Source organism: Calypte anna, chromosome 14 (assembly GCF_003957555.1).
Source record: "Calypte anna isolate BGI_N300 chromosome 14, bCalAnn1_v1.p, whole genome shotgun sequence".
Taxonomy (NCBI): domain Eukaryota; kingdom Metazoa; phylum Chordata; class Aves; order Apodiformes; family Trochilidae; genus Calypte; species Calypte anna.
In genome coordinates, this window is record NC_044260.1 from 1,993,989 (window position 1) to 2,013,374 (window position 19,386).

The 19,386-nt window shown below is 55.2% G+C and overlaps 4 protein-coding genes across 10 annotated transcripts in view; 1 reads left to right on the top strand and 3 right to left on the bottom strand.

The window, feature by feature from the left end:
• SSTR5 (somatostatin receptor 5) overlaps positions 1-19,386 on the bottom strand; it is a 591,623-nt gene that overhangs the window by 487,908 nt on the left and 84,329 nt on the right. The gene's annotated exons all lie outside the window — the stretch shown is intronic.
• On the bottom strand, positions 1,456-4,711 carry LOC115597777 (hydroxyacylglutathione hydrolase-like protein). 2 transcript variants are annotated; one of them, XM_030459885.1, is made up of 8 exons: positions 4,510-4,711; positions 3,416-3,480; positions 3,210-3,327; positions 2,645-2,753; positions 2,357-2,460; positions 2,145-2,246; positions 1,971-2,050; positions 1,456-1,676 (listed from the first exon to the last, which is right to left on the bottom strand). In XM_030459885.1, the coding sequence occupies exons 1-8, from the start codon at positions 4,612-4,614 to the stop codon at positions 1,511-1,513; spliced, it is 849 nt and encodes a 282-aa protein (XP_030315745.1). In that variant the 5' UTR covers positions 4,615-4,711; the 3' UTR covers positions 1,456-1,510. The 2 variants fall into 2 exon arrangements, with proteins under 2 accessions (XP_030315745.1, XP_030315744.1); XM_030459884.1 differs by having other exon boundaries at positions 1,971-2,047; positions 4,510-4,703.
• On the bottom strand, positions 6,228-16,488 carry HAGH (hydroxyacylglutathione hydrolase). 6 transcript variants are annotated; one of them, XM_030459880.1, is made up of 10 exons: positions 16,348-16,467; positions 14,359-14,389; positions 12,789-12,970; positions 12,296-12,360; positions 11,357-11,474; positions 10,221-10,329; positions 9,404-9,507; positions 8,984-9,085; positions 8,657-8,736; positions 6,228-8,163 (listed from the first exon to the last, which is right to left on the bottom strand). In XM_030459880.1, the coding sequence occupies exons 3-10, from the start codon at positions 12,891-12,893 to the stop codon at positions 8,064-8,066; spliced, it is 783 nt and encodes a 260-aa protein (XP_030315740.1). In that variant the 5' UTR covers positions 12,894-12,970; positions 14,359-14,389; positions 16,348-16,467; the 3' UTR covers positions 6,228-8,063. The 6 variants fall into 6 exon arrangements, with proteins under 6 accessions (XP_030315740.1, XP_030315742.1, XP_030315738.1 ...); XM_030459882.1 differs by lacking the exon at positions 16,348-16,467 and adding an exon at positions 16,232-16,340; XM_030459878.1 differs by lacking the exon at positions 14,359-14,389 and having other exon boundaries at positions 16,348-16,488.
• Positions 16,542-17,992, top strand: FAHD1 (fumarylacetoacetate hydrolase domain containing 1). The gene has a single exon (XM_008490460.2). The coding sequence runs from the start codon at positions 16,617-16,619 to the stop codon at positions 17,286-17,288; it is 672 nt and encodes a 223-aa protein (XP_008488682.1). The 5' UTR covers positions 16,542-16,616; the 3' UTR covers positions 17,289-17,992.

Consider the following 19,386-nt stretch of genomic DNA (forward strand, 5'->3'; position numbering starts at 1 on the left):
AAAAATAAAGCAGTTTTCCAGACTCCTCAAACTTAAATAAACACAAATTTCAGCCAAAAGTTTTCCCCCTTTTTTTTTTATCTTAGGGGAGGGGGAAAAAGCAGCAATGGACACACAGCAGCAGGGGGGGGGTGGCTGCCAAAAAACTGTCCCAGTGTTTGAGAAAAGCAGAGAGTTTGTACAATTCCCTCCTGGCATGGAGGTGCCCTCGGGGGTGAGGGATTGGGATGGATCCTGCAGCTCAGCAAAGCCCCAGGAACTCTGCTTCTGACTTTTCCCCCCTCGTTTTATGGTAGGGCAAGGGGGGGAAAAGGGCTGGAAGGGAGGGATAAAAGGGGAATGAAAAGGGGAAAAGGGGGGGGGGAGGGGGAAAGAGGGGGAAAAGAAAGGAAAAGGGGGGTGGAAAAGAAAGGAAAAGGGGGGGAAAGGGAAAAGGGAAGGAAAAAGAAAAGGGGGGGGAAGGAAAAGGGAGGAAAAGGAGGAAAGGGGGAAAAGGAGGAGAAAGAGGAGCGGGAGAAAAAGGGGGGGAGAGGAAGGGGGAAGGGGGAAAAAAAGGGGACAAAGATGGGGAAAAGGGGAAAAAGGGGAAAAAAGGGGAAAGGAGAGGAAAGAAGGGAGGAAAAAGGGGGGAAGAAAAGGGAGAATAAAAGGGGGAAGAAAGAGGGCAAGGGAAGGGGAAAAAAAGGGGGGGAAAAGTACCCAAGCCCCACTGCAAGGAGGGTTTGTGTCAGCTCAGGTGGGCTCTGCTGCTTTTCCCCTGAAAAACATCTCCCTGCTCCCCCCCAGGCTGGGGAGGACACGGGGACAGGAGGAGCCCAGGCAGGGGGGAGGGCAGTGGGTTTGGAGCCCCCTTCTCCATCAGAGCCCTGGGGAAGCCCCAGAGAGCACCAGGGCAGGAGATGCCCACGGGCACCACCTGGTCCCTGGGGCACTGCCACCCCCCCAAGGTCCCCAGTTTTTCCATCCTCTCCCTCGCTGGCTGCCAGAGAGAGGGGCAGCTCCCTAAGGCTGTGGGTGTCCTCAAAAAAATAAATAAACCAACCCTGGGCAGGGGGGTGTCTGCTGGCTGAGGGCACCAAAGGCTCCTTCCATCCCCAGGGATCACCACGGGGATGCAGGGAGAGGAGCAAAGCAGCCTCCAAAGGAGCAGGTGAAAGACAAAAAAAAAACCAAACAGCTTCCCAAGGGGGGTGGGTGGGTGGGGGATGGATGGAGGGATGGATGGAGGGATGGATGAAGAGATGGGGAGATGGATGGATGGATGGATGGATGGAGGGATGGATGGAGGGATGGATGGATGGATGGATGGAGGGATGGATGGATGGATGGATGGATGGATGGATGGAGGGATGGATGGAGGGATGGAGGGATGGATGGAGGGATGGATGGATGGAGGGAGGGAGGGATGGATGGATGGATGGATGGATGGAGGGAGGGAGGGAGGGAGGGAGGGAGGGATGGAGGAGGGGAGAAGCCCCCACCACGTCTCAGGAGCCACCCCCCTGGCCGCTCACTTCTTCTCAAGGAAGGGGCTGAAAAGTCCCCAGTCAAAGGCAAGCACAGCCTGGGGATGGAGCCTCTCCTTGGGCTTCTTGAAGTTATCCTTCTGGGTACGGAGGGTCCTCAGCACCTCCACGGGGTCTGTCTGGCCTGTGAACTTCTGCAAGGCCTCCTCCCTGCAAGGAGAGCAGTTCTGCTGGGATGGGGACACCTTCCCCCACGGGGGGGGCAATGGGGGGGATCCCACCCTTGTGCTGAGAGCACCCGGGGCTGCTCTGTGGGACCCTCTGTGCCCCCTTCCTCCTGGGTTTCCCAGCAGGCAACGAAGCCACTGGGAGAAAGGGGAAAAAGGGAGCAGAGTTTGGGGAAAGGAGGAGCCAGCCAGGACCTGCCCACCCATGGCTTGGTTTGGGGTTGACACAGAGGGGTCCTTCACCCCCCAGCCCCCCTCAGGCACCAGCAGTGCTTACGTGACCCGGAGGAAGGGGTTGTAGAGGAATTCCTCCTGCAGTGTGGAGGGCACCGTGGGCAAATCCTCATCATCTCTCTGCTGCCAAGGAACCAGAGACATCTCAACACCCCCTGGCACCCAACACCCCCTCTGGCTCCCCCCCACCCCCCCAAGCAGGGCCACAGCCACTTACTTTGGCCCAGGCGAGTTTCTTTTTCACCATTTCATTCTCTGGTTCCACTTTCAGGGCAAACTTGAGGTTCCGGACTGTGCACTCGTGGCCACAGAACACCTTCTGCAACATCCCCCCCCCCCAGGAAGCACCCAGTGTCAGCTCCCACCCATCCTGGTCCTGCTGCACCCCCCCAGCCCCTGCTTTGCCCTCCCGGATTTTGGGGAGCTCACCGTCTCCTTTGGCAAAGCCCCCAGGACCTGGGTGAGGTTGCTGTACATCTGCTCTGCTGTCCCCTCAAAAAACTTCCCACAGCCTCCCACGAACAGGGTGTCACCTGCAGGGAGAGGGGGGTGGGGACAGAAGGGACCTTGGGCCAACTTCCAGGGATGGGGGATGCTGGGTGGGAGCCCCCCGGGTACCGGATTCACCCCAGGAGCACCAAGCACAGTGGGGAGAGGCCACATCCACCACCACCCCCCTCCATGTCCCCACGGGTGCCCAGGGAGGGGTTGGGGTACCTGAGAAGAGAGCAGGAGCATCTGGGGAGCCCTCCTCCCACATGAAGTAGCACATGTGGCCCGAGGTGTGGCAGGGGGTGAAGAGGCACCTCACCCGGATGGCCCCAAACTGCAAGGAGAAAGGAAAGGTCAGCATCCTGCTGGGGTCACCCCCAAGCTCCACACTGTCACCTGCCTAGGGCTCAAGGGGGTGACAGACACCCCAGGGGAGGGCAGGTCCCAGCCTGCAGGTGTCTGCTCTGATGGCATTTAGCCCCAGGGGAGTGATGGGTGCCCCAATGCCACCCCAAAGGGGCTGAGGATGGCACAGAGGTTCTCCTCCAGCCCAGCACTCCTTCCCACCCCACAGTGCCACCTCTCCAGCCTCCCCACGACACGGGGGACCCCCCACGCACCAACCCCATCAGTTCAGTGCCACCTGGGACCACGCTGTGTCCCAGCTCTACTCCCCACCAGCCCAGCACCGACCCTGCCACACTCAGCCACCCCACAGGCAGGATCAGTGCACGGGGGGGTGGGAGGGGATGGTGCTGAGCTCCAGGGGTGCTCAGCGGACCCCACGCACCGTCAGCTCCTGCTCGTGGGTCACTTTGTGAGTCAGGGCTCCGATCCGCTCGTCGGCACCGTAGATGCGGAGCCCGGGGCAGAGCCGCGCCAGCTCCTCGTTGCCCCTCGCGTGGTCCCTGGGGGGGGGAGCAGAGGTGGGGACGGGCACCCGGTGTCACCACCACCCTCCCAAACATCCCACACACCCCCCCGAGAGGCACTGACCAGTGGTGGTGGGTGGTGAGGATGGCTCTGAGCACCACCTCCTCCTTCCTGACGATTTCCAGCAACTGAAAAGCACCCGGAGCAGAGGGATGGGAGCGCAGGGAGAGGAGGGGACACAGACACACACACAGAGCCAGCGCCCAGCGCTCCGGGCAGAGAAAACGACCCAAAACCCCCACCAGGTGAGGAAGATGAGGGGGAGAGGAAGGCTCAGCTCCCCGCATCCCCACACCCCCGCGCGGAGCGGAGCGGGAGGACGGGAAAGCTGCTGCCACCAGGGACGGGGACATTTTATGGCTTTTGGCAGCCGGAGCACAGCAGTGCGGCAGGGACTGTGCACAGGGACAACACCACCACCGCCACCACAGCGATGGGGAGACCACCCCATCCCATCCACCTCATCCCACCCCATCCCATCCCACCCCATTCCACCCCATCCTACCCATCACCCCATCCCATCCACCCCACCCCATCCCATCTCCCCCGGCACAGCCGAGCGGGGCTGCCAACCACAGGGCTGCGCTGCCGGGAAGCTTTTTCATGCCCAAATGATAATTAATCGCCACTAACGAGCCCCTCCGGGCTGCTCCTGATTACGTTCCTCAGAAAGGAAGGAAACGTTCGAATCGGCAACAAACGCCTAAAAACCGCGACAGCGTTCGCAGGGACTGGGGGGAGGAGGGACAAAGGGGTCACCAGGCAGGGACCCCACAGGGGACAGAGTGGCGAGGGGGGAGCCCAGAACTTCATCTGGGAGCCCTGCTCCAAAGCTCCGTTTTGGGTCACTTTTGCTCGCTCTGGGGTCTGCAGGGTTTCCAGTTCGGGCAGCGGTAGCAGTTAAGGTGACACGGGTGGGAGTGGGGTCTGGCACACACACACACACTCCGTGGGGGCTGGACGGGGGGGGAGGGGGGTTCACCCTTTTTGTCACACTCGGATGCACCCGCAGACCCCGCATATTCCGCCACCTCCCTCTGGGACCACCACCCCGGGCACGTCCCCCGAGTGGGACCTCGCAATCCCCCCCGGGACGTGGCGGGATTGTGGCCCCTCGGGGTGGGTGGGTGGGTGCGTGGGGGGCGAACACCTCTCACCCTTTTGGGGACAGCAGCGTCCACGGCGATGGCGTCCCGGGTGCTCTCCTCGATGACCAGGTACATGTAATTGTCCTCCAGGACAGAAATCACCTTCACCTTCATGGTCCCTCCCGGCACCCAGGGAGGGGGCTCAGCCCCCGGGTAGCAACTGGGGGGGGAGGAGGGGTCCCGGGGTTCCCCCCCAGCCCCGCCGAACCCCGGCCGGTACCTGCGGGCGGTCCCGGCGCGGCCCCTCCCCGCAGCGGGCGGTGCGGGGCGGATCACGCAGCGTGGGGCGGGCTGAGGGCCCTGCGGGGCGAGAGGTGGGGTGGGGGGGGGATCCCGCAGCCTTTCCACACCCCAACCCCCCCCAAAACGGAGTTGGAAGCTGCGGGTCCCGCTCCTCCTTTTGCAGCTGCAAAGCCGGACCGGAATGGGGAGCAGAGTACACACACCCCCCGAGGTGGCAGGGGGACCCCCTCAGGACCCTCACCCCTCTACACCACCACCCCAGGACACAATCCCCCTGCGGGGTGGCAGGGGGATCCCTCCCACGCCCCCCCCCTACACCACCACCCCAGGACACAGCCCTCCCCCGGGGTGGCAGGGGGATCCCCCGGGACCCCCCTCCCTTTACACCACCACCCCAGGACACAGCCCCACTCCAGGGTGGCAGGGGGACCCCCGGGACCCCCCCCCTACACCACCACCCCAGGACACAGCCCCATTCTGGGTGGCAGGGGGACCCCCGGGACCCCCCCCCTACACCACCACTCCAGGACACAGCCCCCCCCGGGGTGGCAGGGGGATCCCCCGGGACCCTCCTCCCTTTACACCACCACCCCAGGACACAGCCCCACTCCGGGGTGGCAGGGGGACCCCGGGACACCCCCCCCCTACACCACCACCCCAGGACACAATCCCCCTGCGGGGTGGCAGGGGGATCCCCCCCACGGGCCCCCCCCCCCCTACACCACCACCCCAGGACACAGCCCCCCCGCGGGGTGGCAGGGGGAGCCCCCCGGTGCCCCCTCCCTTTACACCAACACCCCAGGACACAGCCCCCCCGCGGGGTGGCAGGGGGACCCCCGGGACCCAACCCCTCTACACCACCACCCCAGGACACAGCCCCCCCGCAGGGTGGCAGGGGGACCCCCCCACGCCCCCCCCCTCCACACCACCACCCCAGGACACAGCCCTTCCCCAGGGTGGCAGGGGGACCCCCACCCCTCTACACCACCACCCCAGGACACAGCCCCCACCCCGGGGTGGCCAGGGGACACCCCGGTGCCCACCCCCCCTCTACAGCACCACCCCAGGACACAGCCCCCCACCCAGCTGAAGGTAGAGGGGCCCCTGGGGGACATGGTGTAAGATCCTTGGTCACAGGAGGGACCAAGCCAGAGCTCCAGGGTTGTCCCCTGAACCACTGAAAGCCCCAAAATCACCCAAAGTGGGGGCCGGGAAGAGGGGGCTGCCTCAGCTGGGCACAAACCCCAAATCTGGGGTGACTGTGGTCCCCAAAATGCCACCTGGGAAGGAAGGAACCGGTGCTTGCAAGCTGGAGACAAGTGCTGAACGTGCTCCCTTTTCCTTCCCAAAAGAAAATTCAGCTGTAAGTTGAATAAACCCCCCAAAAATCTCAAAATGCCACCCAGGACTGCGTGGGACACTCCCAGTTGGTTGAATCTGACATAAAAATACACAAGTGACTAAAATAATGCACCAAAGAAAGCTCCTTCTTCCAGACAGCCCCACCGAGGGTGGGTTTGCAGCTGTTCTTTATTCTCCTCTTTGTCACACAGCCACCAGGACAGTGACACTCTGGTGTCACCACACAGCCTTCAGGTCCAGGAGGCAGCAAAGTTTTAGGTACCACTTTTTCTTTCTAAACTACATAAAATTTTTTCTCTCTTTAAAAGCACAAATCAATGGTGCAACACCAAGTCCTGCTCAGATACTGCCAGTCAGTGGGACAGCAGACCAGGGTGACACCTGGGGGGTGGCATCAGTGACCAACAGGCACTGGGGAGAGGAGGAAGGGGGGGAAACTGGAACCAAAATAATCTGAAACTTCAGAGTTTGTTTGAAAACCTCTTGTGCAGATTTGCAGCATGGAGCCACGAGCAAGAAGCAAGGAAGAAAACAGAATGATTAGGGGGAAGATGTGTTAGAGACAGATGCCAACCCCAAGGCTGGGTCCTGCCACCCTTCACTCATGTTTCTTGCTCCAAGACACTCAGCTGGAAGATGGGAAGTTAAAGCCACTCGCTGAAAATTGGGATTATTTTCCCCCAAAGTTTATCCCACTCATCCACTGTCAGAAAAACCTCCTGAGGGGAAGTTCCCTCCCAAGCTGGTTGCAGCCTGGGGTTGTACAGCACTGGTCTAAGAACAGAGATGGCTTTGAATCCCCATGGACCAAGCAAGAAAAAGAAAAGTGCCACCTCCAGGTGGTTTCTCAGAGGGTTTGAGCCTTGTTTTTCAGCCTGGCAACATGTGGACACCTGGCCCATTTCTAACATCCTCTGGCAGAGAGGTTGGACCTACCTGAGGCTGCTGGGTGGGTGATGGATCCCAGCAGTACAGGGCTTCTCCTCTAAGCCTCTGATCTGGAGTCCCCCAGACCCAGCACAGCCACTGCCACTGCTCCCCAGAGCAGCTCCCAGATAATAAAACACTCATTTGCCACATTACTCACAGCAAATACCCAGCAGCTGCTCCAGGGATCAACAGGGAGGCACCTGCTGGAGGATTCTCAGCACTGCTCAGCTCTTACACACAACTTGAGTTCAGCAGGCAAGCTCTCCTTTGGATTTTAAACAGCAGACAAATCCCTTCTTCATTTGTGTGACACAAGTAACAGAGCACATTTCAGAGCAGAAAGCAGGCACATGCAAACAGGAGTTAGGAGCAGAAGGGTGCAAGCAACAGGGCAATCTCTAAGCCAGGATGCTGCCTGGAAAAGTTACTGCAGTCCATGCCAGGGAATTCAGAGAGCAGAAAAGCTGGACAGTCCCCAGCTGTCACCCACAGGGCCAGGCCACCATGAGTGCTCCACAGCCCAAACCCTGAGCTGGTGATGGGGAGCAGGTTTGTCACTGAGAACTGGTGTTAGCAGAGCCACAAGAGCTTAAAAGCAGCAGCAGCAGCAGGGAAGAAAAATTTCAGATCTTCAGCTTGCAAAGTAGTTCCTGCATCCTGTCTCTATGGGCCCCAGCCCCACTCTCAGGCTCCTACAAAAATAACAGGAGCTTTTTCCTAGACCTCAGGGTCTGACCCTTTCCCCACCCCAGGCTCTGAGCCACATACCAACCTTGTAAAGTGATCTGCATGTGACACAGGTGACAGTTTGAGAGCCAGCAACAGAAGGATAAATATTCTTCATCATAATATAAATAGCTGTAGAACATCTCAACAAGGGCAAAGTGCTTATTTTTTTTTTCCTTAATTAAAACAAAATAAACCCCTAAATATAACTGTCTCAATCACAACAGAAGGTTCAACTCCTAAAACACCTGAATAACCTAAATAACACTTGAAATGACATTAAAGTGATGCAGGCAGAGTGCTCAGTCCTTGGGGACACGGAAGTTGTCCTTCTCTCTCCTGATGGCCCCCATTGTCTGGATGGGGTCAGTCTCCCCAGCGTGCTGCTGAACTGTCTTCTCCCTGCCAGGAAGGAATGGCAGGAACAGCAAATGCAGAGGCTGCAAGATAAAACCTCCTCTGGGAAGTCACTGCTGTCACCTTGAGGGGAAATGCTGAACCCAAAGATCAAAGCCCCAGGACTCTGGCACAGGCTTAGCAGCTCCCTTGGTTTTTATGCAAAAGAAAAATCAGAAATGCTCTCAGAACAGCCTCTGCAGCTGCCCACACCTCTGCCTGACAAAGGAACACATTTACATAACCAACCTGCCCTGTCTCCTGAGGCAGGGAGGTCAGGACTGACAGAGATGCTCACCACAACCCTCCCAACCCCACCACAGCAAGCTCCTGCCAGGACAGCAAATCCATCTTCAGGAGGGTCTTGAGGGCATTATATTATGAATATGTGAGGCAGGAGAGCAATTCCCACTGGCAGCTCTTTCTTTGGAGACCTCCTCCTTCCCACATCCCCTTTCCAAACCCAAGGAGCATTCCCACACCCACACCTCCTCCATACCTCACTCGCATGAAAGGGTTGTATGTGAATTCTTCTGCAATGGTGGAAGGTATGGTTGGCTCACCACTGTCATACTTGGCCTGGGACAAGGGAGAGATTTCTGCTTAATGAGGAAAATCTTGGTGAAGAAGAAATGTTCTGTATAGAAACCACACAGGGCTGGTGCTGCACAGAACTGCCACCTCCTCCCTGCTCCCCAACACCCTGCTCACACACTGCAGGCCCTGGCTCTGAACTCCCTTCCCTCAGCCTCTTTCTCCCTGACACTGTCTCCTCTAGAAGTCTGCAGGAAAGCAGCAATTCCAGGGAAAGGAGGAAGCAGCTTACCTTGGCCCAAGCCAGCTTTTCCTGGACAGCAGCATTATCGGGTTCAACATGCCGAGCAAACTTGAGATTGCTGATTGTGTACTCGTGGCCACAGTAAACTCTCTAGAAGGAGAAAGGAGAAAATTTACCTGACAGCAGGTAAGCTTGGAGGACATGGTGCTATCACCATGGCAAGCCTGATGAAAAAGCCCAGGCACCTCAGCTTTGGTAAAATAAGCAGCCCCAAGCCTTCCCCCAGAGAGCAACAACCATCATTTGGGGTATTTCCTGCCCAAGAGGGCTCTGGCACCAAAGACAACCCCTGCTCCAAGCAGTCATTCCTGCAGCACCTGAGGAATTCTCTTTGAGGAGCAGTATCTCTGGGCAGACAGCTGCTCTGGTGCCTGCAGGAGCTCCTGGCCCCAAAGGAGAGGTCCGTACCGTTTTGGGGTCCAGGCTGCCCAAAATCTCAATCAGTGCTCTGTACATCTCCTCGGGGGTTCCCTCGAAGAACTTCCCACACCCAGCCACAAAGAGGGTGTCACCTGCAAGGGAGAGGGGACACAGCATCAGGACCAGAGGAGGTCCCCTTCTTGTCCTTCCTAGGGTTGGCCAGGGAACACTGGTTCTCTTTGCTCTGGAAGCTGAACAAAGATGAGTCACCTCTGCATTTTCTCTCCCTGCTGCTCCCTAGAATCTTGCTTAAGCTGCTCCTCCTTCCATGCAGCAGCTGGTGCAAGCTCTGGAGAAGGCCCATCAGGAGAGGGATGGCACAGCAGGCTGAGGAGGCTGGGCACAGAATTAGGGAAGGGGAAACCCTATTCTCCAAAACAGGATCCAGAACCTGCCTACCAGAGATGGAGCACCAGCCCTCTTCTCACTCCCCTCCTTTGCCTCTCTCAGTTTTGTTACAGACAGGGGGGACAGATAAATGGAAAAAAACAACAGGTTTTGGAATCAGCCACACTTTGGCCTGAGTCAGTAAAACAACAGCTCTTGTTTCAAGGAAGACACCACTAGAGGTAGGACCCATCCAGGGCTTGCTCTTGATGTTGCTTGCAGAGTGTCCAGCAATGCTTTACAAACCCAGAGGGGTTTCCACCACTTTCAGCTACAGCCACTCCGGGGCAGCAAGATGTGGATGTTACCCACAGCAGCAGGCAGGGCTGCACCTCCAGAGTCAGGAGCAGCCAGGCAGAGGGGAAGCTCATTTCTTTGCAACACAGACTGCCAGACAGGGAACCTCCCAACTCCTCACCTGTAAAAACAGCAGGTGGCTCGGAGCTATTTGGCTTAGTCACATAATAACAGATGTGTCCAGAAGTGTGACACGGCGTACAGAGGCATTTCACATTAAGAGATCCCACCTGAGAAGAAGGCAGAAGACTGGAGCTGAAGCTACTGTTTGCTAGCATTGGTAAGGTTAGAAAAGAATTGCAACTTGTTAAAATGGGTCTAGTAGGTCCTAGAGGCAAATTCTCACCCAGCAGGCCAGTAAACATCAGCCCTGCTCCTGGGAGAGTCCAGCAAGAGAGTTTTATGGCAGGGATATGGAAGGGAGATGGTTCTTCCTAGCAGGTGTGGTGCCAAAGAGAACTGCCAGATTCTTTCAGTTACATGCAGGGTGACTCAATGTTTGGTTGGAAGCAAGAGCAAGCAGATCCAGAGCAACACAAAATCCTCAGCAAAGTTAATCATGGGTAAAAAAAGCTCCAAACACAACTGAAGCTGAAGGGAAGAAGTGGATGACACTCAGGAAAAGGGAAGGATTAAAAATTGTCATGACGCCAAGGGGCTGTTTCCCCCCACAGCCTTCATTCCCATGCCTTCCCATCTGGTTCTGTGCTCTCTTCTTTGCTTCTTTCCCCCCACCCCCAACAAAGCTGCACCCCAAGATCAGCAGTGACACCCGTGCCAGCCTGCACGTTTCACAGCAGTCTGTGTCACCTGCCACCTCATCTGCAACCAACCAGCCAGGTTCCAGCAAAGTTTGCTGCTCTAGCTGGGGAAAAGCAGTGCAGACAACCACCATGGTTGGTCCTCTTGTTCTGCCCCCTGGATTGCAGCTTTCCTTCAGGGAACCAGTGGGTGCCAGCTGGGCTGTAAGCAGAGCATGAGCCCTGAGTGCTGAGCAGTTATCTAGGAGCACCCAGACACCCAGCAAGCCCCAAGAGATGAAGGGTCTGAGCCATGCCAGTGCTCTCAGCAGCAGCCAAAAACAGAGAGGGAGGTTATGGGTGGCAGGGCTGGCAAAGGGCAGAGGCTCTCCTTAAACTATCAACTGCATCCAAGAGATGTTCACAGATGAAAGACATGTGAGCACAAAATTAACTCAGGGTGGAATCCCACCAGTGTGACAAAGAGGAGATGTCCCCAGCAGCTCACTCCCTTTACCTTGAGTGATGTCAGGTGAGACACTTTCTGTGTCAGGGCCCCCACTCTGCTGTCTCCCCCATACACACGCAGCCCTGTCTCCATCTTCACAAGCTTCTCATTTCCTCCAGCATGGTCCCTGGAAGGTCAGAAAAACAGATTTGGGCAGGGATGAAGACAAGTTTGTCATAACTCACACTGCAAGGGCAACCTCCAGGGAACTCTTCCTGATCAACTATGTGTCTAACACAGTCCTCATGTCAAAGGATATGCCACATCAGGAGTGGAGAGAATTTCTCCACTAACCAGGGCAGTGGGAGGGGGTAACAACCTCCCCTAACTTCATATCTAGGCTAGAAAACACCAAGGGGGCTCAACAATCAACCTCCAGTAAGTAGGACAGGAAGAGACTGGGCTAACTGAGGTATGTGCAGCTCAGTGTGCCACCAGACATGGTGGAGCAGGCACAGAGTTGTCCAAGCAGCTCAGCAGTGCTGGTCCTGCCAGGTCAGGGCTGGCTCTCCAGCCACAGAGGTGGCTCCAGTGGGACCCATGGGAGAGGTTCCTCAGGTTCAGCACCCCAAAACTTTCACCTTCACACGCTTGGCAGAGTTAATCTGCAGTGCAGATAATCCTCCCATAAGTGCTGACTCTCAGAAACACACCCCACAGGCATGTCCCAGCACCTCCTTCCCACACTCCACAGCTACCTTCATGTGTTTATTTCTCTGGCCACCTGGGAAAAGTCAGCATTTTAAAGGTTAAAGGCACTGACACCCAGAGCTTGCAGTCTGGGCAATGCATCTGATCATGACACACCCAGGGGAACACCTGAGCTCTCATCCTTCTCCTCACACCTAAGCTCCTGCTTCAAGACCAATTTGATCCAGAAAACCAACAGTTCTTGCCTGCTTGTGTTTATGCAGACAAAAGAGGGATCCTACCAGAGCAGACAGTTACCAGTGATGATGTGTGGTCAGGACAGTGGTCAGCTTCACCCCGTGCTTTTTGACTGCATCCAAAACCTGCAGGCACAGCAAGAACATCACAACTCAGAGGAAATGATTGAACAGCACACCTGGTACCTGGGGTGACCCAGGAACAATGCTCCAAGGGTTGAGAGGGCCACAACATCAACCCTGCAGAGAGCTCATCCTTCTCCAAGCTGTAGTTACAGATCTCTGACCCAGAGAGCCCCCACTGAGCCCTCAGTCCCCTTTCCTCTTTCCTGCACTGTATCAAATTAAAGGCAAAACCCCCAAATCAGGTCAATAACCCTTGAAGTCAGGGACAAGCTGCCTGAGCCCAGAGGCAGCCTGGCTGTACCTCTGCCTGGCCAGTCTTTCCTGCCTTTCCCCCACTCCTGAGTCACTTTCTGACTAATATTCTCCTGGATGTGGCAACCTGGGAAGCATCTCCCAGCCCTTGGGAGCTCCCAAGCAGACAGCATTACCTTCTGGGGCTGCACAGGATCCACAATTGCAGCCTCCTTGGTTTCCTCATCAATCAGGAGGTACATGTAGTTGTCTGTGAGGGCTGGGAGCAGTTCCACCTTCATGTCTGCTTGTGTGAAAGTCTTGGACTTCCTCTGCTCGTGCTCTGTGTGCAGGAAGACAGACCACAGGTGTGCTGGACCTGGGGACCCCAAAAACAGCCCTCAGGTTAGACCAGGGAGGGGAATAAATGGGACAGAGCACAGCAGATCCCTCAGCCCATGGCCCCAGAGAAGGAAAGGTATGGACAGCCTGTGCTGCCTCCTACAAAGGGAAGGGAAAGAGGGCACCAAAGGACAAAACCCCAGTGCCTGGCTGGGTCAGAGTGCAGGAGGCTCCCAGTGCCCTACAGCTCCACACTTTGCTCCTACAAATGCAGGCAAAGTGCTGTAACATGGCTTGGAGAGAAGATTTCAAGGGGCAGGAAAGCAGAACAGAGAAGGAACAGCTGGACAAAGGTCAGGCTGGGACAGTGACTTTGTAGAAGAAGAAGGAAAAAAAAAAACCAAGACAAAAGGTCATGTTAGAGCCAAAAGGCAATAAAGGACAGGGGGGGAAGGAGAAATACAGCAATACTCACACTGCTACAACAGAAACATCTAATTTGTTACTTGGGGACCTGGCATCCTGCACAGAGAGAAGCTGGGGTCTCAGTGTGGAAGGCAAAGGTTCCCCCTGGGCAGGGAGCAGGCATGCAGGTTTGCTGCTCACAGCCTACCTTGGTGCAACAGCAGTGCCTGCCTGTTTGCTTCTGGTTAAATGTTTAATCAGATCCAAGAGGTGGATCTAATCCCAGATGCAAATAACCTGGGCTCTACTGTGCAGCTCATAGGTTACACAGCTCTTAAAGAAACAACCAAGCCCCGAGAGGCTCTGTCATTAACAAAAAAAAATAAAAATGAAAGGAAAGAAAGAGGGCAAGACCTGCCCTTGCTGGGGCTCTGGGTCCATATGCATGCAGGGGGAGAGGTGACAGTCCCTCCCAGTCAGAACTCTGCACACCCCAGGCTCTCACACAGCCCACTGGAGGTGACTGAGTTGGTCTGAGCTGTGCTGGCTCAGCCACTGCTTCATTTTGCAGCACTGCCTCTCTCCCTGAGGTTCCTGACACTTGGTCACCCCCATCAGTGCCAAAGGGAGGGGTCACCACGCTTGTAATCACCCTGCCCCACTCTCCCGAAACAAACCAGTCCTGCCCACCCCTGATAAGAGCCTGTCCCCAAGAGGAGAGGCCCTACAGACAGCCCTCCAGAGCTCAACTGGGCCAACAAGGCTCCAGAACCAAGATCCCAGTTCTGACTGGGACACACGGCTGCTGCAAGCCCAGCCCCGGGGCAGCAGGAGCTGGGAGATCTCTCTGGTACAACTCTCCTGCCCACAACTTCTTCTCTTTCCACCTCCATCATCTCCCTTGCTTCTGAGGGAAGGAGGGGAGATGGCAGTGAAGGGAAATGTTGGAAAGAAACCCCCCAAGGCATGCACTGGGGGTTTGGTGGTGAAGGCACAAAATACTGAGAAAAGCATCCATACCTGCTGAGTGCTCCTCTGGGGAAGAAGAGTCCTTTCCAAAAAAAAAAAGGAGGAAAAAAAAAAAAGAAAAAAACACAAAAAACCCCCTTACTATTCCTTTCAATCAATTGCTCTGTAGCTGCTCCCTCACCTGAAGCACTTTTCTTTTGGGTGCTATGAGTCACAAGGACTCCTTTTACTGCATGTTGGTTTGCATGCCAGGCACTGACTGGAAAAAAAAGAGCACCACACCAGAAAAAAAAAAACCAAACCCAAATCAAAAACCCCCACCCAAAACATAAACAGGAATACACAACCTTAGCTTCAAGTCAAAGGGATTATTCACATACTTAAAACATTCTCTTCCTATGAACCATTTCTAACCTTGGCCACCATCCCAAAGTTGCAGGTTTAAGTCTCAATTCTTGCAAAACAAACACACAGAGGGAAACACTGACTAAAAACATCATTTAAACAAAAACAGGAGAAGCCATCTGCAAAGTAGGAAACTCCTGAATTTCCACCTGCCTCTTTCCAGCCTCCCCACTCTCATGCAGACTCAGCACTGCTCACAAGTGTCCTCAGCCCCCATCCTGCTCCAGGAACCTCCCTGAGCCACCCAAAACCCCTGCCCTGGCCCAGCACTAACACAGATTTTTTCAGGAGAGCTGAAGACACGCAGGTCTGCTCCAAAAATTAATCCCCAATGACCCCATTTGTTGCACCATATCTCTCCTGACTTCCTGCTGGATGCAGAGGGGGCTGGGGAGGGAACAGCAACACATTTGAGTTGCCAGGAGAAAGGGTTTGCAGATGGGCAGGGTCAGTGTTACCACCTCAATGCATGGGGGCAGCAGTTTAACATCAGGTTCCTTCTTTTCTCTGTAGTATTTCCTTTTACTCCTTTCATCACAGAGTGGAAAATTCCAATTTCAAGCACAGCTGTCACCCAGAAATGCCTGCCCAGAAATAGATGGACATCCCTGCACTGCCTCATTAAGAAGAAACACTCTGTCCACGTTTCACACACTCTGCACACAGATATTTTCTGGATCCCCAGGGAGTTTGTGGCCCTACAAACCACAGGCAACTCCTGCTCCCACTCCACCTGCTTGCCTGGCACCCACCAGTGGAGCAGAGCCCCCGTGGAAGGTGCAGCACCCACCCTGCTACCTGGTGACTGGGGGGGCTGCCAGTTTAAATCAATTTGACATAAATTTTCCCAACACAGAACCAAGGTTTCCACGTCTGGGAGTTAACTCCAATGGATTCTGGCTTGTTCAGGCTGGGTCTCAAAAGTGAAGCGATGCAAAAGCCCTCTGGGAGGACTTCCCAGAGATGCTGTGCAGCTAAAGCCTGAGTTCTAGGTCAAAGAGATGCTTCCAGAATTCAGGCCCTGAATTTCAACGCAGTGCTTTGACAGTTTGGGGGTTGTGGGTTTGTTTTTTTTTTATTTTGTTTGTTTACATTGCCAATACAGCCTGGCACCCATCAGATCCAGCTGAAATTCCAGCCCTCGTCCCCCATCTCCTTACACACAGGGCAATAACCAGGACTCGGGAAGCCCAAAAGCTCCGCAGGGCCCTCCCAGATGTTTCAGTGCTGGGAAAAGGCTCCAGCTGAGCAGATTCGGACCTATCTGGGGCTCTGAAGCAGCTTTAAAACCTCGGCGCAGAGGGAAACGAGGAGAAAACCCAACCAAACCCAACTAACCCCATCGCCAAACTTCCCAGCTTGCCGGAGGAGCCGCTGCCAGCCCCAGGGCCCGCATCCTGCGAGGAGCATCTCACCGCATCTCACCGCCTCCAACCCCGCTCCTGCCTTCGAGGAGCTCCCTGCCCAACCCACGGGCCGAACCCCAGCACCCCGGTTCGGTACCGCCCGCCCCACCTACCGGCTCGGAGCAAGGCGCCAGCTCCCAGGGCCGCCAGGGCGGTACCGAAGCCCCGCCAGCCCCTGCCCAGCATGGTACCGCTCGCCCCGCCCGGTACCAAAGCCCGGCCCGGTTACCTTTGCTCCCCGCCCTGAAGCCGGCCCGGGGGGAGGCGGGCAGCGGGGTGCCCGACCCGGCACGGCCCGGCACGGCCCGGCGTGCGGCGGGGGCGGTGCTGAGCCCGCCCGGCCCCCTCCTTCCCTTCCTTTTTCCTTCCCCGTTGCTCCGGGCACGCCCGGGCTCGGCGATTTGCTGAGCGGGGGAAAGAGGAGGGATCGGAGCGAGGGGAGGAGGAGGAAGAAGCCCCGGGAAGGACGGCCCAAGGGCGGCTGAAGCAGCGGGGGTCATGGCTTCCTCCAGACCTCTGCCTCGGTTTTGGGAGTGGGGTAAGAACATCGTCTGCGTGGGTCGTAACTACGCGGACCACGCGAAGGAGATGGGGAGCAGCCTGCCCACCGCCCCCCTCTTCTTCCTCAAGCCTTCCTCAGCCTACCTGCGGGAAGGGTCCCCCATCCTCCGGCCCCACTACTGCAAGGAGCTGCACCACGAAGTGGAGCTGGGGGTGGTGATGGGGAGGAGAGCTGAGGATGTGTCCCAGGAGGCTGCCATGGAGCATGTGGGGGGCTATGCCCTCTGCTTGGATATGACAGCCAGGGACACCCAGGAGGAGTGCAAAAAGAAGGGTCTGCCCTGGACTTTGGCCAAGGGGTTCAGATCCTCCTGTCCCGTCAGTGATTTTGTGCCCAAGGAGAAGATTCCAGACCCTCACAAGCTGAAGATCTGGCTGAAGGTGAACGGCAAGCTGAGGCAGGAGGGTGAAACCTCATCCATGATCTTCTCCATCCCTTACCTGATCAGCTACATCAGCAAAGTGATCACCCTGGAAGAAGGGGATTTGATCCTGACGGGGACTCCTGCAGGAGTTGGTTCCGTCCAGGCCAACGATGAGATAGAGGCTGGGATAAGTGATGTCCTCTCCATGAGGTTCAAGGTGGCAGAGCAAAAGCATGGATCCTAACTGGGAGCTGGGCTGGGACCCTGCCTGCCTGGGAGGAGGCTCTTTTGGGGAACATCTGGTGCATGAAGAGACACAAAGCTGGATGTCGAGCACTGGCGTGGCCCAAGCATCCCACAAAGACACAAAAAAACAACAAAAAGGCATTTGAATAATCCAGCCCCATTTCCAAGGAGGCTTCAGCCTCCTCTGAGACTGGGAAGCTGGAGTCCAACCCAGCTGGGGCTGATGGTTACACCCAAACCATACCTTGGTGGATGGAGACAAGAGCTGGGGAGGGCAGCTGGGCTGGTGCTGTTGATCCTCTTCTGGATGCTTTGAGCTTTGTCAATATATTGCCTTAAAGAAAAAAAAAAAAATCATTAAAAGGATGTGGGAGCTAAAGCTCACCCATGCTATGTGAAATCAAAGCTGTATGTGTTCAGTAAGTCAAGAATTACAGCTTCAGAAAGAATGGCTCTCCTTGGGGCATTATACAATAAAAAGATGTTTGCTTTTTAGATTAGTTTCACGATTCCTCCGTGCGTTTTCCAAGTGTACAAATTAATCCAGGATTGCTTTCCCTCCCACTCCAAGGGGTGTAATGCAGCAGGAAGTGTGCCAGATGCTTGGCAGAAGTTTTTTTCCTAAGCTGAGCTTTAAATATGCTTTTTAAAGCAAAATAATTCAACAGATCAAGAATGAAGAAGCTCATTGGTTAAAGATCACCAGTAAACTTGTCTGTACTTCTGATTTAAATAAATTCTTAATAAAAATCAAACTGCAGCAATTGCTATTACTTAAGCAATGCAGTGCAACAGTTGGAGTTTTTAACTGTTTCCAGCTGTTCAAAAGTCATGCTGTGTGACTTTTCCTGTTTCCAACTCCAGCTGATCCAACACTCTCTCTCCCAGTTTGCATGACAGTGAGATCTCTTTCAATTCAATGGAGTGACAAAGCTGTAAAATATAATTAAAAAAAAAAACCTCCCACTCCCCCCTCCCCGCCCAACATCAAAACTTCCCTTTTTCAAAGGTTGCAGAGAACTGACTTAATTTCTAACGAAAGCAGATGGATTGTTTGGGGTTTTTTTTCACAAACGTGCACGCAACAAAGTTAAATGCTTCCAGTTCCTGGAGCCAGATCGTAATAGCCACTTTGTTTTTAATAGCACATTTGGAGAGCCTTGCAGGAAAAAAAGGACAAAGAGGAGCACCTCTGTGAAAGAGCAGCGTGGCCCAGGCCACTGCAGATCCTGTGGTTAAAAGCAAGCAGCACATGTTGCAGAAGAAGAGAAGTTTTTCTATCCACTTGCTTCTCCAGCTGCCTGCTCTGCAGCAGAGGGCTCTGTGCCTGTGCACCACCTGCAATCTGACACTGCACTTCACTGCTTTTTGATTTAGGCACAAGAGTTCTTTGTATGCTGGAGGATTAAATGCTGTGGGATGTAATTCAGATTTCCTCTGAAGGGAAGCAGTGGAGCTGAGACTGATAGAAGCAGATATTCAGCTGTTACATCTGACAAGAACCAGTCCCCAGCTCACAGGGGTTTTAAGTTAGAGAAGAGTAGATTTAGATTGGATGTTAGGAAACATTTATTTACCATGAGAGTAGTAGAAAAATGGAGCAGGTTGCCCAGGGAGGTGGTTGAGGCCTCATCCCTGGAGAGCCTCAAGGTGAGGCTTGATGAGGCTCTGAGCACCCTGATTGAGTGAGGGTGTCCCTGATACTGCAGGGGGTTGGACTGGGTGAGCTTTAGAGGTCCCTTCCAACCCGAATTAATCTCTGATTCCATGCAGGTGCTCCTTGGTTTCAGTCTGTCAGCAGGGAAGCTGGCACTGGCCTTGCTGCAGCTGGGTGAGTTGGGCCAAGCAGAGGAGGCAGACCAAGAGGAACTGGGCTGAGCAGGGAAACTGGGGCAAGTAGTTCTGAAAGAGGAAGGATTAAATTCATTTTCTGGAGTGGTTCGACTTCTTGGTGTCTGTCAAAGAGTTTGGTCTTCAGTGCTGTGTATTGACTGCTGAGCTGAGTGGTGATTAAAAGTGCTGCAAACATTCCCTCCAGAGTATCAGCTGTTAGAGCAGGAAAACCTTGGAGTTGGTTGGTGCAGCAGGAGAGCTGC

Bases quoted from the DNA above. Each gene is read 5' to 3' on its own strand.
- LOC115597777 (XM_030459885.1), bottom strand. From the start codon at position 4,614: ATGAAGGTGAAGGTGATTTCTGTCCTGGAGGACAATTACATGTACCTG. The intron at 2,754-3,209 runs GTGCGTGGGGTC...TTCTCCTTGCAG, and splicing joins CCCACGAGCAGGAGCTGACG to TTTGGGGCCATCCGGGTGAG. The intron at 1,677-1,970 runs GTAAGCACTGCT...CTCTCCTTGCAG, and splicing joins AACCCCTTCCTCCGGGTCAC to GGAGGAGGCCTTGCAGAAGT.
- HAGH (XM_030459877.1), bottom strand. From the start codon at position 16,304: ATGCTGGGCAGGGGCTGGCGGGGCTTCGGTACCGCCCTGGCGGCCCTG. The intron at 10,330-11,356 runs GTAAAGGGAGTG...CCTTCTTCTCAG, and splicing joins CTCACCTGACATCACTCAAG to GTGGGATCTCTTAATGTGAA. The intron at 8,737-8,983 runs GTAAGCTGCTTC...CCCTTGTCCCAG, and splicing joins AAAAGCTGGCTTGGGCCAAG to GCCAAGTATGACAGTGGTGA.
- FAHD1 (XM_008490460.2), top strand. From the start codon at position 16,617: ATGGCTTCCTCCAGACCTCTGCCTCGGTTTTGGGAGTGGGGTAAGAAC.